This window comes from Lepus europaeus, chromosome 17, assembly GCF_033115175.1.
Source record: "Lepus europaeus isolate LE1 chromosome 17, mLepTim1.pri, whole genome shotgun sequence".
NCBI lineage: Eukaryota > Metazoa > Chordata > Mammalia > Lagomorpha > Leporidae > Lepus > Lepus europaeus.
In genome coordinates, this window is record NC_084843.1 from 26,241,326 (window position 1) to 26,256,456 (window position 15,131).

At 49.1% G+C, this 15,131-nt stretch overlaps 2 protein-coding genes across 2 annotated transcripts; one reads left to right on the top strand and one right to left on the bottom strand.

The window, feature by feature from the left end:
- The first annotated feature begins 586 nt into the window (after positions 1 to 586).
- Positions 587 to 1,031, top strand: LOC133776074 (non-histone chromosomal protein HMG-14-like). The gene has a single exon (XM_062214765.1). It carries the CDS (start codon positions 597 to 599, stop codon positions 885 to 887), a length of 291 nt encoding a protein of 96 aa, XP_062070749.1. The 5' UTR covers positions 587 to 596; the 3' UTR covers positions 888 to 1,031.
- Positions 1,032 to 2,886: 1,855 nt separating this feature from the next.
- LOC133775763 (mitochondrial pyruvate carrier 2-like) lies at positions 2,887 to 6,071 on the bottom strand. Its single transcript, XM_062214270.1, has 3 exons — positions 5,504 to 6,071; positions 4,153 to 4,212; positions 2,887 to 2,897 (listed from the first exon to the last, which is right to left on the bottom strand). Exons 1-3 carry the CDS (start codon positions 5,877 to 5,879, stop codon positions 2,887 to 2,889), a joined length of 447 nt encoding a protein of 148 aa, XP_062070254.1. The 5' UTR covers positions 5,880 to 6,071.
- Between the last annotated feature and the right edge of the window lie 9,060 nt (positions 6,072 to 15,131).

Consider the following 15,131-nt stretch of genomic DNA (forward strand, 5'->3'; position numbering starts at 1 on the left):
TTCCTAGTTTATGCAGAGTCCATTCTGTTTTATCTGTTTCACCTGGTGTTGTCATAGGACTTGTGATTGCTGCAAACTATGTAGATGAGGAGGTTCTCACAGGTGGCCAGCCTGCGGTTCCCCACACTAGATCTGAAGTGGAACAACTGGGTCTCAAACCCACACCCATATGGGTTACTGGTGCTGCAGACTACGACCTAACCCACTACACCACAGCGCTGGCCTCTGTTTTTAATTTTTTAGAAAAGTTTACTTATTCACTTGAAAAAGTGGCAGAGAGAGAGACATGAAGAGAAAGAAATCTTTCATCTGCTGGTTCACTCCCCAGCTGACTGCAGCAGCCAGGGTTGGGGCCAGGTTGAAGCTAGGACCCTGGAACTCCATCCAGATCTCCCACATGGGTAGTATCTGGGCCATCATCTGCTGCCTTCCCAGGCACATTAGCAGGAAACTGGATCAGGTCTCCCACCGCCCCCGCCGCAGGTCCCAGCAGCTCGGGAGGCGGGAGGAGCGGCGGCCAGGCAGCCCAGCTCCGCGAAGGCTCTCGGCGCGCCGCGGCCCGCAGGCACCCGGCAGGCGCCCTCCGCGCCGCCAGCATGCCCAAGAGGAAGGTCAGCTCTGCCGAGGGGGCGGCCAAGGAAGAGCCCAAGAGGAGGTCGGTGCGCTTGTCGGCGAAGGTGGAAGCGAAGCCCAAGAAGGCCGCCGGGAAGGATAAGTCATCAGACAAGAAAGTGCCAGCAAAGGGGAAGAGAGGAGCAAAGGGAAAACTGGCCGAGGTGGCTCACCAAGAAGCTAAAGAAGACTTGCCTGCAGAAAACGGAGAAACGAAAAACGAGGAGAGTCCAGCCTCTGATGAAGCAGAAGAGAAAGGAGCCAAGTCCGATTAATACCATACACCATGTGTTACAGTGGTCCCTGTCTCCCTTCTTGTACAATCCAGAGGAATATTTTTATCAACTATTTTGTAAATGCAAGTTTTTTAGTAGCTCTAGAAACATTTTTAAGAAAGAAGGAAGCCCACCTCATCCCATTTTTTAAGTGTAAATGATTTTTTTTTTTTAATTTTTGACAGGCAGAGTGGACAGTGAGAGAGAGAGAGAGACAGAGAGAAAGGTCTTCCTTTGCCGTTGGTTCACCCTCTAATGGCCGCCGCGGTAGCGCGCTGCGGCCGGCGCACCGTGCTGTTCCGATGGCAGGAGCCAGGTGCTTATCCTGGTCTCCCATGGGGTGCAGAGCCCAAACACTTGGGCCATCCTCCACTGCACTCCCTGGCCACAGCAGAGAGCTGGCCTGGAAGAGGGGCAACCGGGACAGGATCGGTGCCCCGACCGGGACTAGAACCCGGTGTGCCGGCGCCGCAAGGCGGAGGATGTAAATGATTTTTTTAAGAGGTGAAATCATTTGCTGGTTGTTTATTTTTTGGTACAACCAGAAAATAGTGGCATATTGAATTCTGGGAGGCTTTGACTGTCTTGGGTGTCAGCTTAACATTCCATAGGTGGGGGTGGCTTTTATATCCTACAGTACAACACATACTAAATGGCAGTTTGGAGTCTCAATTGTGCATTTAATCTGTCTCGAATATTTTGTTACTTCTCCCGTGTTTTGTAGAATTGTTTCCTGCAGAAACCACTCCTTGTTCTGTCAGAACCATGTGCACCTGTAACACCTTTGGTTGTGGTAGTCCAGTTTTCCTAATGATTTTGTTAATGTGCCGTGAAAGATTGAAAATTCGAGTGTCGTGTATATGCTATTCTATTGTGAATGGGTGGGATTTAAAAACAGCAACATTTGAAGATGCTTGTACTTGATAGCCTCTTAAGGAAGAGTTGCCTCCAAATTTGAAGCTGGAAAGTCATTGGAATAACTTTTAAAAAAAAGAATGAGAATTCATGACTTTTTAGATTTTTGGTACGTATGTTAAGAATTGTGTACAAATTAAAATGTGTGTGCTGATTCTCAACACCAATAAAATCTCAATTATGGACAAAAAAAAAAAAAAAAAAAAAAAAGAAACTGGATCAGAAGAAGAGGACCAGGACTGCACCAGCACTCTGATACAGGATGGTGGGGTCCCAGGTGGCCACTGTACCTGCTGTGCATAACACCCACTTATCCCACCCCTACTGGCCACCCCTTTTTAAAGAAACCTATGGATGGATTATGTTGTAGCCATATAATGGATCACATAAAACAGTGAAAATAAACCAGTTACTACATATGGGAGAATCTTATGAATATAATGTTAGGTGAAAGAAACCATGCTTACTGTATGAGTCCATATAGATGAAGTTCAACACAGGCAAAAATAAAACAAATGACAACAACAACCAAAAAAACCAAAACCAAAACCAAAAGAACAAGTCTCTGGAATTGGAAGTCAGAATATTGATTACTCTTGTCTGAGAGAGCACTAAGTGAGTTCTTAAGCTTCTGATTGAATAATTGTTAAATGTTTATTTTCATCTACTTGAAAAGCAGAGTGACATGGGGGAGGGGGGGGGAAGAGAGAGAAAGAGAGAGAAAAAGAGTCCATCCACTGGTTCACTCCCCAAATTATCCACAACAGCCAGGGCAGATCAAGGCCAAAACCAAGAGCCTGGAACTCCACCCAGGTCTTCCAAGTGGGCTGCAGGGGCCCAAACGCTTGAGCCATCACCTGCTGCCTCCCAGGATGCATTAGCATGTAAATGGGTTGGAAGCACAATAACTAGAACTGGAATCAGTGCTCTGACATGGGATGCAGACGTCCCAAGCTGTGACTTAACCTGCTGGACCACAGCATCTGCCCCTCTGGTTGTATTTTATATCTTGTTTTGGATGATGATAACATATTTGCTTTGTGGAAATTAATTATGCATTTTTCTGTATACATGCATTTACTTATTATCCTTCATCTTTTAAAAAAAGGGGAAAATAAAATATAGCAACATTAAAGGGTCAGAAAAATGAATTTTGCTCATTGACTTTTTTTTGTTTTGTTTTCAAAGGCAGAGACAGAGCTGTCATTCACTAGTTCACTCCCCAAATGCCCACATAAGCCAGGAACTGGGAACTTAATCCAGGTCTCGTCTCCTGCATAGGTGGCAGGAACCCAATTACTTGAAGCAGCACTGATGCCTCCCAGGGTGTCCATTAGCAGATGGCTGGAGTCAGGAGCCAGTGCAGAGTATCAAATCCAGGTACTCCAGTGTGGGGCATGGGTGTCTTAGTTGGCATCTTAACTGCCAGGCCAAATATATAACCAGTAGGGCTGGTGTTGTGGTGTTAAGCTACTGCCTACAACACAGGCATTCCCTATAGGCACCAATTTGAATCTCGGCTGGTCCACTTCTGATCCAGGCCCCTGCACCAATGTGGGAGACTGGAAGAAGGTCCTGGCTGCTGACTTTGGCCTGGCCCAGCCCTGGCCCTTGCTGTCATGTGGGGAGTGAACCTGTGGATGGAAGATTCTCTCTGTCTCTCTCCCCCACCTCTCTGTAGCTATGACCTTCAAATAAATAAAATAAATCTTAAAAAACAAAAGGGGTGCTGGCACCGCGGCTCAATAGGCTAATCCTCCGCCTGCGGTGCCGGCACACCAGGTTCTAGTCCCTGTCACTCCTCTTCCTGTCCAGCTCTCTGCTATGGCCTGGGAGTGCAGCGGAGTGCTTGGGCCCTGCACCCGCATGGGAGACCAGGAGAAGCACCTGGCTCCTGGCTTCAGATCGGCACGGTGCGCTGGCTGCAGCCCACCGGCCGCAGCAGCCATTGAGGGGTGAAAGGCCATTAGGGGGAAAAAGGAAGACCTTTCTCTCTGTCTTTCTCTCACTGTCCACTCTGCCTGTCCAAAAAAAAAAAAAGTCCCAGCTGCTGCACTCCTGATCCAGCTCTCTGCTATGGCCTGGGAGAGCAGTGGAGGATGGCCAGGTCCTTGGGCCCCTGCACTCATGTGGGAGACCGGGAGGAAGCTCCTGGCTCCTGGCTTCAGATTGGCTCAGCTCCGGCCAGGCTACTGCGGCCAACTGGGGAGTGAACCAGCAGATGAAAATCAATCTCTCTCTCTCTTTCTGCCTCTCTGTAACTCTGCCTTTCAAATAAAATAAATTTAATACCCTAAATCTCTCTCTCTCTCTTTTTTCTTTGTATTACATATTTTTTGAAGCCAATTACCTTGTTCAAAGATAAGGCTCCTGGAAAACTCATAGAATGAAGGGTTTCCTCTGGACACCTCTAGAGAAGACGAATATGTCACTGAGCAGGGAGGCCCACATTTGTCTGGCTTGTCTGTGTCTTTCTGGACTTCTCTCCTAATGCCCTGATTCTTCATTTCCTGTCACTGCTATAACAATTTGTCACAAACTTGGTAGCTTTAAAACAACAGTAATTCATTGTCCCTCAGTTCCGGAGGCCAGAAGTCTGAAAGAGACTTCAGTATGGGCTGAACCCAAGGTCTTGGCAGGGCTGGGACGGAGGTCCTGGCGGGGAACCAGTCTCTGCCTTCCCAGATTCTGCAGGCTGCCTGCGCTCCTCTGCCGCTCATCCTCCTCATCGTCGTTGGCTGCGTCACTCTGACCAACTCTGCCTCTTCTTCCCATTTAAGCAGCCTTGTTGGGCCGGCGCTGTGGCACAGTAGGTTAATTCTCTACCTGTGGTGCTGGCATCCCATATGGGTGCCGGTTCTAGTCCTGGCTGCTCCTCTTCCTATCCAGCTCCCTGCTAATAATGTGCCTGGGAAAGCAGTGGAAGATGGCCCAAGCACTTGGGCCTCTGCACCCACATGGGAGACCCAAAGTTCCTGGCTCCAGACTTCAGATTGGCTGAGCCATTTGGGGAGTGAACCAGCGGATGGAAGCCGTTTCTCTCTCTCTCTCCCTCTCACTGTCTGTAACTCTCTCTCTCAAATAAATAAATGAACTCTTAAAAAAAAAAAGAGCCTTGTGATTACATTGTATCCACCTGTACAATTCAGGATACACTCCCCATTTAAGATCTTTTTTTTTTTTTTATTAAAAGTTTCCTTTATTTTTCTGTTGAATCAAGCACTAGCTACCAGTTAGTTAAATTTTTTTGTGTGCCCTCTAAAATTTAGCACAGTTAGCATTGCCTTATCAATAATCAAATAGGTCCCAGTGGTTATGTCCATATTTAGATTGTTCAGGTGGTCATTGCTTTAGCTTTTTTTTTTTTTTTTTGACAGGCAGAGTGGACAGTGAGAGAGAGAGAGAGACAGAGAGAAAGGTCTTCCTTTGCCGTTGGTTCACCCTCCAATGGCCGCCGCGGTAGCGCGCTGCGGCCGGCACACCGCGCTGTTCCGATGGCAGGAGCCAGGTGCTTCTCCTGGTCTCCCATGGGGTGCAGAGCCCAAACACTTGGGCCATCCTCCACTGCACTCCCTGGCCACAGCAGAGAGCTGGCCTGGAAGAGGGGCAACCAGGACAGGATCGGTGCCCCGACCGGGACTAGAACCCGGTGTGCCGGCGCCGCAAGGCGGAGGATTAGCCTGTTGAGCCACGGCGCCGGCCTGCTTTAGCTTTTAGTTCTTGGTTATATCTCCAAATGCGAAAGAGCTGAGAGGCTCCTGCTGCCCCCACAAAGAAATTAACAGCAAACAGACTCCAATTTTTTGGAATAATTACGAGGGAGTATCTTGACCAAATAAACCCTGTAGCCATCAAAACAGCAGACTGAGCTGTGCTGAGTTTTTCTGCAGGTCTTGCCATGTCAGCCAATCCAGCACACACCAGTCCCCATTTCATAATTGGAGCCCAGAAGAAAACTGTGCGGGGACCTGCCGGGTGGTTGTACAACGGCCTCAATTTCTCGGGCAGCATCAGCTCCACTTTATCCAGGAGCCGGTGGTAGGTGGCCCACAGGCCTCGGGCGCCGGCGGCTGACATGTCGGCCGCCGAGTGATCGCGGGCAGCCGGATGGCAGCGTCGCCGTGTCCTCGCTCCTGGCTGACAACGAAGGGCAGCTCGTCCCTCTCCCCTGCCACAGCGCCTCGCGTCCGCTTTCCACCAGGGTGCCCTTCGCCGCGGCTCGCCTGCCCCCAGGCAAACCAGCCAGCGGCCCGCACCGGAGAGGGCTCAGGGGGCGGAGGCTGCGGGACGGCCCGCCCAGATCATTTGTTGAGCATACTTAATTACACCTGCTACCTTAATTCTCCCTTGCCATGTAACTATAACAGAAAAGGGTTTCTGGGTATCAGTAACTATAACAGTCACAGGTTCTGGGTATTAGGCCATTATTTTGCATCCTACTCCTGCTAAGGAAGTAGATGCAGATCCTAGTATTGAACCCTTCCCCTTTCTTACTAACATAGGTTTTCTTTGAAATGACTAGTATCTCACCAAAGAATTAATTGAAGAGAACTCTTTTTTTTTCTTTAAATATTTATTTATTTGAAAGAGTTACAGGGAGGGAGAGACAGAGAGAGAGGTCTTCCATCCACTGGTTCACTCCCCAAATGGCTGCAATGGCTGGGGCTGGGCTAGGCCTAAGTCAGGAGCCAGGAGCTTCATCCTGGTCTTCCACTTGGGTGTCAGAGGCCCAAGCACTTGCACCATTTCCTACTGCTTTTCCCAGGCACATTAGCAGGGAGCTGGATTGGAAGTGGAGCAGCTGGGACTTGAACCGGTGCCCATATAAGATGCTGGTGTTTCAGGTAGTGGCTTTACCCACTATGCCACAAACCTGGCCCCTGAAGAGAATTCTTCTGGGGTTGTTGAAAGTGAAAGTAATAAACTGAGTAATTTTTCACTACAGATTTATTTACTCATTCATTTATTTATTTGACAGAGTTACAGACAGAGAGACAGAGAGAAAGGTCTTCCTTCCGTTGGTTCACCCCCCAAATGGCCACTGCGGCTGGCGCTGTGCCGATCTGAAGCCAGGAGCCAGACGCCTCCTCCTGGTCTCCCATGCGGGTGCAGGGCCCAAGCACTTGGGCCATCCTCCACTGCCCTCCCGGGCCACAGCAGAGAGCTGGACTGGAAGAGGAACAACCGGGACTAGAACCCGGTGCCCATATGGGATGCCGGCGCCGCAGGTGGAGGATTAGCCAGGTGAGCCATGGCGCCAGGCCCTATTTACTTTTTAAAAGATTTACTTATTTGAGGGGCTGACGCTGTGGCGCAGTAGGTTAATCCTCTGCCTGCGGTCTAGTCCCAGCTGCTCCTCTTCCAATCCAGCTCTCTGCTATGGCATGGGAAAGCAGTACAAGATGGTCCAAGTGCTTGGGCCCCTGCACCCATGTGGGAAACCGGGAAGAAGCTCCTGGCTTCAGATTGGCTCAGCTCTGGCCATTGTGGCCATTTGGGGAGTGAACCAATGGAAGGAAGACCTTTCTCTCTGTCTCTTCCTCTCACTGTCTATAACTCTACCCCTCAAATAAATAAATAAAAATCTTTTTAAAAAGATTTATTTTGGCCGGTGCCGTGGCTCAATAGGCTAATCCTCCGTCTTGCGGCGCCGGCATACCAGGTTCTAGTCCCGGTTGGGGTACCGGATTTTGTCCCGGTTGCCCCTCTTCCAGGCCAGCTCTCTGCTGTGGCCCGGGAGTACAGTGGAGGATGGCCCAAGTGCTTGGGCCCTGCACCCGCATGGGAGACCAGGATAAGCACCTGGCTCCCGGCTTCGGATCAGCATGGTGCGCCGGCTGCAGCACGCCAGCTGCAGTGGCCATTGGAGGGTGAACGAACGGCAAAGGAAGACCTTTCTCTCTGTCTCTCTCTCTCTCACTGTCCACTCTGCCTGTCAAAAAAAAAAAAAAAAAGATTTATTTATTGCAAAGGCAGAGTTGCAGAGAGAGACAGAGAGACAGAGAGAGAGAGAGAGAGAGAATCTTCCATCTACTAGTTCACTCTCCAAATGGCTGCAACAGCCAGGGCTGGACCAGGCTGAAGCCAGAAACCTGCAGGGTGTCCCATGTGGACACAGGGGCCCAAGGACTTGAGCCATTTTCTGCTGCTTTCCCAGGCACATTAGCAGGGAGCTGAATCAGAAGTGGAGCAGCTGGGACTCCAACCAGCTCCCATATGAGGCGCTGGCTCTACCTGCTATACCATGGCACCAGCCCTAGATTTATTTACTTTTTAAAGATTTATTTATTTATTTTAAAATCAAAGTTACACAGAGAGAGAAGAGGTAGAGAGAGAGAGGTCTTCCATCCACTGGTTCACTCCCCAATTGGCCACAACGACTAGAATGGGGCTGATCCGAAGTCAGGACCCAGGAGCTTCTTCTGTGTCTCCCATGTGGATGCAGGTGCCCAAAGACTTGGGCCAACTTCTACTGCTTTCTCAGGGCATAACAAAGAGCTGGATTGAAAGTGGAACAGGCCGGCGCCGTGGCTCAACAGGCTAATCCTCCGCCTTGCGGCGCCGGCACACCGGGTTCTAGTCCCGGTCGGGGCACCGATCCTGTCCCGGTTGCCCCTCTTCCAGGCCAGCTCTCTGCTGTGGCCAGGGAGTGCAGTGGAGGATGGCCCAAGTGTTTGGGCTCTGCACCCCATGGGAGACCAGGAGAAGCACCTGGCTCCTGCCATCGGAACAGCGCGGTGTGCCGGCCGCAGCGCGCTACCGCGGCGGCCATTGGAGGGTGAATCAACGGCAAAAGGAAGACCTTTCTCTCTGTCTCTCTCTCTCTCACTGTCCACTCTGCCTGTCAAAAATAAAAAAATAAAAAAAAAAGTGGAACAGCTGGGACTCGAACTGGGGCCCATATGGGATGCCGGCACTGCAGACGTCAGCTTTACCCGCTATGCCACAGCACCGGCCTGATTTATTTACTTTTTTTTTTTATAGATCATTTTTTTTTAAATTTTTATTTATTTATTTTGACAGGCAGAGTGGATAGTGAGAGAGACAGAAAGAAAGGTCTTCCTTTGCCGTTGGTTCACCCTCCAATGGCCGCTGAGGCCAGTACATCTTGCTGATCCAAAGCCAGGAGCCAGGTGCTTTTCCTGGTCTCCCATGCGGGTGCAGGGCCCAAGCACTTGGGCCATCCTCCACTGCCTTCCCGGGCCATAGCAGAGAGCTGGCCTGGAAGAGGGGCAACCGGGATAGAATCCGGCGCCCCAGCCGGGACTAGAACCCGGTGTGCCGGCGCCGCAAGGCGGAGGATTAGCCTGTTAAGCCATGGCGCCGGCCTGATTTATTTACTTTTAACCCAAGGAGATTGTTGTTGTAACAGGGCTGCCATAGGTGTCAGGTAAGGGCGGACCCTGGCTTGTGGTGGTGATTTAGAAAGCTGAGTCTGGGAACTGCATCCTGTTCACACCAATGAAAGACAAGCAGTGAGGAGTGTCCGACCTGGAGTCAAGAAGGGGGATCATGAGCTGGTGCCTCGGAAGGTGAAGTGAGGCAGGGATTTATAGGCCTGGATCCTGCAACCAGTTTCTTGGGATGAGCTGTACGATTTTGTAATTCACAAAAGATGGTTGTTCAAAATGCCTCTTGGGCTAGCAAACAAGGAAGAAACCCACAGCCAGTTGTTGCCTGGGCAGCAGGCCACCAGGGGTGGCTCAGATTGGCTGCTGCCATGGCAACATTGATTGCTGTCACAGGCAGGCTGAGGTAGATTGTTAACATTGCCAGAGAATGCATGGGCCATCTGCATCAGAATTACCTGGGAGTTCGTTTAAATTTTGGATTCCCAGGACACATGACCAGAGATAATTGGTAGCACTGGGCCAGGGTCTGGAATCAGCCTTTTAGAAAACTCCCCAGGCAACCCTAATGCCTGGTAAAGTTTGAGAATCACTGATTGAAGAAAACAATGAGTCTGTTACATATCTCTGTATATAAACCCCTCTCTTTGGTCTGAGAACCAGACCTATTTTCTTGTTTACAAAGGTTCAATCTTATTATTATTATTTTTAGATTTATTTATTTATATGCTGTGGTGTAGCAGATAAAGCCACCGCCTGCAGTGCCGGCATCCCATGTGGGTGCTGGTTCGAGTCCCATCTGCTCCACTTTCAATCCAGCTCTCTTCTATGGGCTGGAAAACATTAAAGAATGGCCCAAGTCCTTGGGCCCCTGCACCTATAGTGGAGACCTGGAAGAAGCTTCTGGTTCCTGGCTTTGGATCAGCCCAGCTCTGACCGTTGCGGCCACTTGGGGAGTAAACCGGCAGATAGAGGACCTCTCTTTTTCTCTCTTCCGTGCTCTCTCTCTCTCTCTCTGCCTCTGACTCTCTGTAACTTTGCCTTTCAAATAAATAAATCTTAAACAACAACAACAACAACAAGACTTATTTATTTGTTAGGTGGAATGATGCGGGAGAGAGAGAGAGAGCTCTTCCATCCACTGGTTCACTCCCCAAAAGGCCCCAACAGCTGGGGCTGGGACAGGTCTGAACTAGGAACTTATCTGGGTCTCCCTTGTAGATGGCAGGGACTCAAGTACTTAAGCCATCATCTCTGCCTTCCAGGCACATTAGTGGGAAGCTGATGGGAAGCCGAGTAGCCAGGACTTGAACTGAACCCGCTCTCCAATATGGGATGCTCCCATGTCCCAAGCAATGGCTTAACCCCCTGTACTACTGCACCGCAATGCCCAAAAGACCACATCTTAAAAAGACAGAGTGGATGTGCTGTCCTAGAAATTTATAATGACAAATGCCCAAGTTTTCCCAGTGTTAAGCATTTAAATAAACCTTTCAAAGTTTCTGCGAGCATGGAACTTTTTCACGAGGAGCATCTGTTAACATCCCACAGAACTATCATACCAATATGTGCTTTGGGACTCCCAAATTGGGAAATACTGCTCAAGATCATCGTGAAGAACTAGAGTGGGTTCCCAGAGGGGATCAACATGAAGTGGATCAACATGAAGTGGTAGTTAAGATGCCAGACTATGGGCTGGAAATGTAGCCCAGCAGTTCAAGCTGCTGCCTGAGTACCGGCATCCCACATGGGCTTGGGTTAGTGTCTCGGCTGCTCCACTTCCAATCCAGCTCTCTGTTAATGGCCTGGGAAAGCAGTGGAGGTTAGCCCAAGTGCTTGGGCCCTGATCCCATATGGGAGACCTGGATGAAGCTCCTGGTTCCTAGTTTGGACCTGCCCACCCCTGGCTGTTGCAGCCATTTGGGGAGTGAACCAGCAGAAAGAAAATCTCTGCCTCACTCTCTGTAACTCTGCCTTTCAAATAAACAAAATATTTTTTTTAAAAAAAGGATGCAATACTAAGTTCCTGATAACCACAGAGAGACCATCTGTCTCTTAGACTACAAAGCATAATGAATACTTGATGTTCCATGAGCCACTGTTGATAATGTGAATGTATTCTTTTTTTTTTTTTTTTTTTTTTTTTTTAAAAAAGGTGGATCGGTGCCATGGCTCACCTGGCTAATCCTCTGCCTGCGGCGCCGGCATCCCATATGGGTGCCGGGTTCTGGTCCCGGTTGCTCCTCTTCCAGTCCAGCTCTCTGCTGTGGCCCAGGAGGGGAGTGGAGGATGGCCCAGGTGCTTGGGCCCTGCAACCAACCGCATGGGAGACCAGGAGGAGGCACCTGGCTCCTGGCTTCGGATTGGCATAGCTCCGGCCATGGCGGCCATTTGGGGGGGTAAACCAGCGGAAGAGGGACCTTTCTCTCTGTCTCTCTCACTGTCTGACTCTATCTGTCAAATAAATAAAAAGAAAAAAAGATTTATGTGTTTATTTATTTGAAATGCAGAGTGACAGAGAGGCAGAGGCAGAGAGAGAGGGGGAGAGAGAGAAAGAGGTCTTCCATCAGCTGGTTCACTTCCCAAATCGCCACAATGGCCAGAGCCAGGCTGATCTGAAGCCAGGAGCCACGAGTTTTTTCCAGGTCTCCCAGGTGGATGCAGGGGTCCAAGGACTTGGGCCATCTTCCATTGCTTTCCAAGGCCATAGCTGCTCCATTCAGAAATGGCGCCCATATGGGATGCTGGCACTGCAGGCTAGGGCTTTAACCCACTGCGCCACAGCGAAAGCCCTAGTGAATGTATTCTTATCCCTCATGTGAGTTAAGCAGCAGATTAGCAGACCCTTGAAATTCAGTGTTGTTTTTATATTCCTCTGATACTACTGGAAACCCAGGCCTAAGTGGGATCTGGTTTGCCAGTGGTAGTGACCACGTGACTGCCCACCTAGCATCCATCTCTGTGCCCCTTCCTACCAGAAACCTCAGTTCTGCTCTCCACCCCAATCCTGAACACAATACATGATTGATTGATTAACGTCTGACCCTTCCTTGGCAATGATTTTTGACCCAGGGGGTCTCCGTGTGTCTTGATTCATCTCAGTTAGGTTGAAGAGAAGGACTTCCTGTCTGGGCAGGGACGGAGAAGTATCTCGGGCTTTTGTTAGCTTGAGCAGACGAAAGCCATTTTAGCAGCAGTAGGGGATGTGTTTTAGGATGAAGCAAACCCTGGGAGCTGCAGAGCAGAGAGAGACAAACCTGGCCCTTAATGGCCTTGCTGACCACTGAGCCGTCTACCCCGAGCCTGCCACACCCCTGATCTCCTCACGCTGTGAGTTCTGGTGTCCGGGCTTCCTGTGACTTGGGACCAGGAGTTTCCTGATGTCTGCTTTGCTCTGATTTATGAGTTCTCATGTAAGTGTAAAAAGTGGAGCACAGAGAGAAGATTCTGGCTGGTGAGCCGAATCAATGGTCTGTGGGATAAGGTTTGCTCTGCGGAAGCTGCGTGAGCACGCCGTGTCTCCTTCCTGCATTGGCTCGCCGTTCACGTCCCCCTGAGCATCCACATCCAGAACACAAATTCACTACATCAGCTTTTATTTGCACATCTTGTCTCAAACGTAATTACATGTTTGCTTAGCATGGAAAATTGTTTACTGAGGTTGATATGGAATGCCAAGATGGGAAAATTAAATCGATTGGGAAAAGTTTTCACTGATAGGAGAAAGGCTAAGCTCACATGAACTTTGCAAATAATTGGTTTTCCAAATCGACCAACCACGCTGTTTCTTTGCGACATCAGGGTGCCTCAGACTATAGTTCCAACGTGGTTGCTGCTCTCAAGGATCCCTGTCAGTGGTGGTTGCACAGAAAGGAGGCATCCCATTGGAAGGCCAGCAGCTTATCACTTATTTAGATGGACACTTAGAGATGTCTCAGACCTACCTGGAAACAAATTGTACTAGTGTTTCGCTCAAATTCCTGCTCCAGGAGATAGCTGATGACATCACAGGGTAGAGACAGGAATGCACCCTGGTCCACTTCCTTTTCTTGTTTAAATAATCTAATCAAATGTACAGCATGGTGAAAGGCATTAAAATAAAATCTACCTACAAGGCCACCACGTAGTTATTAGTTTATTAAAATACATATGGCCAGGCCTTGGGTGAAGATCTGTATCCCTCTTAGGGGAGAAGACAGACAACTGTCCTTGTCTTCCAGGAGCTTACAGCCTGTGTTGAGAAGACAGATGTCAGAAAGCAGACATTAAAGATGTATCAGGAGGGGCCAGTGTTGTGATACAGTAGGTTAAGCTGTTGCTTGAGATGTTGCAGCCTGTATCTGAGTGCTGGTTTGAGTCTCAGCTACTCCACTTCCTATGCAGCTTCCTGCTAATGCATTTTGGGAGGAAGCAGATGATGGCTCAGGTCTTTGGGCCCCTGCTACCCACATGGGAGACATGGATGGAGTTCTGGGCTCCTGGTTTTGTCTTGGACCGGTGCTGGCTGTTGCGATATCACTGGCTTTTCGCTAGTGATTAAGGTGCTGGTTAAGACAGATACCCACGTCCCATATGAGAGTACTTGGGTTTGATACCAGCTCCAGATTCTGATTCCAGCTTCGTGCTAATGCAGATCCTGGGAGGCAAGGGTAATGGCTCAAGTGCTTGGGTTCCTGCCTCCCAGGTGGAAGACCTGGTTGAATTCCTAGCTTCTGGCCCTCCCCTTCAGTCCTGGTCTGGCCTTTAGACGAGATCCCTCTGTCTCACATATCACACAAACTCTGCTCCATTTCAGCTGTGGTAAGTTAGGGAGGGACGTGAACTCACAGGGCAGCATGAAAGACAGTAATGGGGGCCATTTCCATGGGATTGGTGGGGGGTTAGAGAAGACTTCTGAGCAATGTTTGAGTTAAGGCCTTAAATAAAAAGGTAAGAAGAGCTTTTCAGACAGAGGGAACTATATCTGCAGCGACAGAGAGACCGGGGTGTTCTAGGAGCTGAGCCATGGTAGTTTGGAAGTAGCCAGGTGAACATGGAAGAAATGGTTTTATTTGTGTATCTGATCTTTGTTAAAAAAAAAAAAAAGTTAGTATGTTTTTTACTGTGGTAAAACATACACAAAATTTATCATTTTAACATTCTTTTTAGAGATTTAGAAACCCTCTTGGACATTAATTTTTTTAAAGATTTATTTATTTTACTTGAAAGTCAGAGTTACAGAGAGGCAGAGGCAGAGAGAGACAGAAAGTGAGGTCTTCCATCCACTGGCTCACTCCCCCAGATGGCTTCAATGGCCAGAGCTGGGCCAATCCAAAGCCAGGAGCCAGGAGCTTCTTCCGGGCCTCCCATGAGGGTGCGGGGGCCCAAGATCTTGGGGCCATCTTCTACTCCTTTCCCAGGGCACAGCAGAGAGCTGGATCAGAAGTGGAGCAGCCTGGACTTGAACTGGTGTCCACATGGGATGCCGGCACTGTAGGCAGTGGCTTTGCACACTGTACCATGGTGTTGGCCCCTAGACATTAAAATTTAATTTATTTTAAGATTATTTATTTGAAAGGTAGCGTTATAAGGAGAATGAGAGGTAGAGATAGAGAGAGAGAGAGAGAGAGAGAGAAAGAGCGAGAGAGAGAGAGAAAGAGAAAGAGAGAGAAATAGAAATCTTCTATCTGCTGGTTGACTTGCCAAATAGCTATAATGGCCAGGGATGGGCCAAGCTGAAGCCAGGAGTCAGGAACTTCTTCCAGGTTTCATACATGGGTGGCAGGGTTTCAATTCTTTGAGCTGTCTTTCGTTGCTTTTCCTAGGGAGCTGGATTGGAAGTGAAGCAGCTGGGACTCAAACTGGTGCCTATAAGTGATGCTGACATCACAGGTGGCAGCTTAATATGCTATGCCACAATATTGGCTTGACATTAAAATTTTTAAAAATTTATTGATTTTCATCTACTTAAAAGGCAGAGAGAGAGAGACACACACAGAGA

Bases quoted from the DNA above. Each gene is read 5' to 3' on its own strand.
- LOC133776074 (XM_062214765.1), top strand. From the start codon at position 597: ATGCCCAAGAGGAAGGTCAGCTCTGCCGAGGGGGCGGCCAAGGAAGAG.
- LOC133775763 (XM_062214270.1), bottom strand. From the start codon at position 5,879: ATGTCAGCCGCCGGCGCCCGAGGCCTGTGGGCCACCTACCACCGGCTC. The intron at 4,213-5,503 runs GCCGGCGCCGTG...CGTCTTCTCTAG, and splicing joins AGAACTAAAAGCTAAAGCAG to AGGTGTCCAGAGGAAACCCT.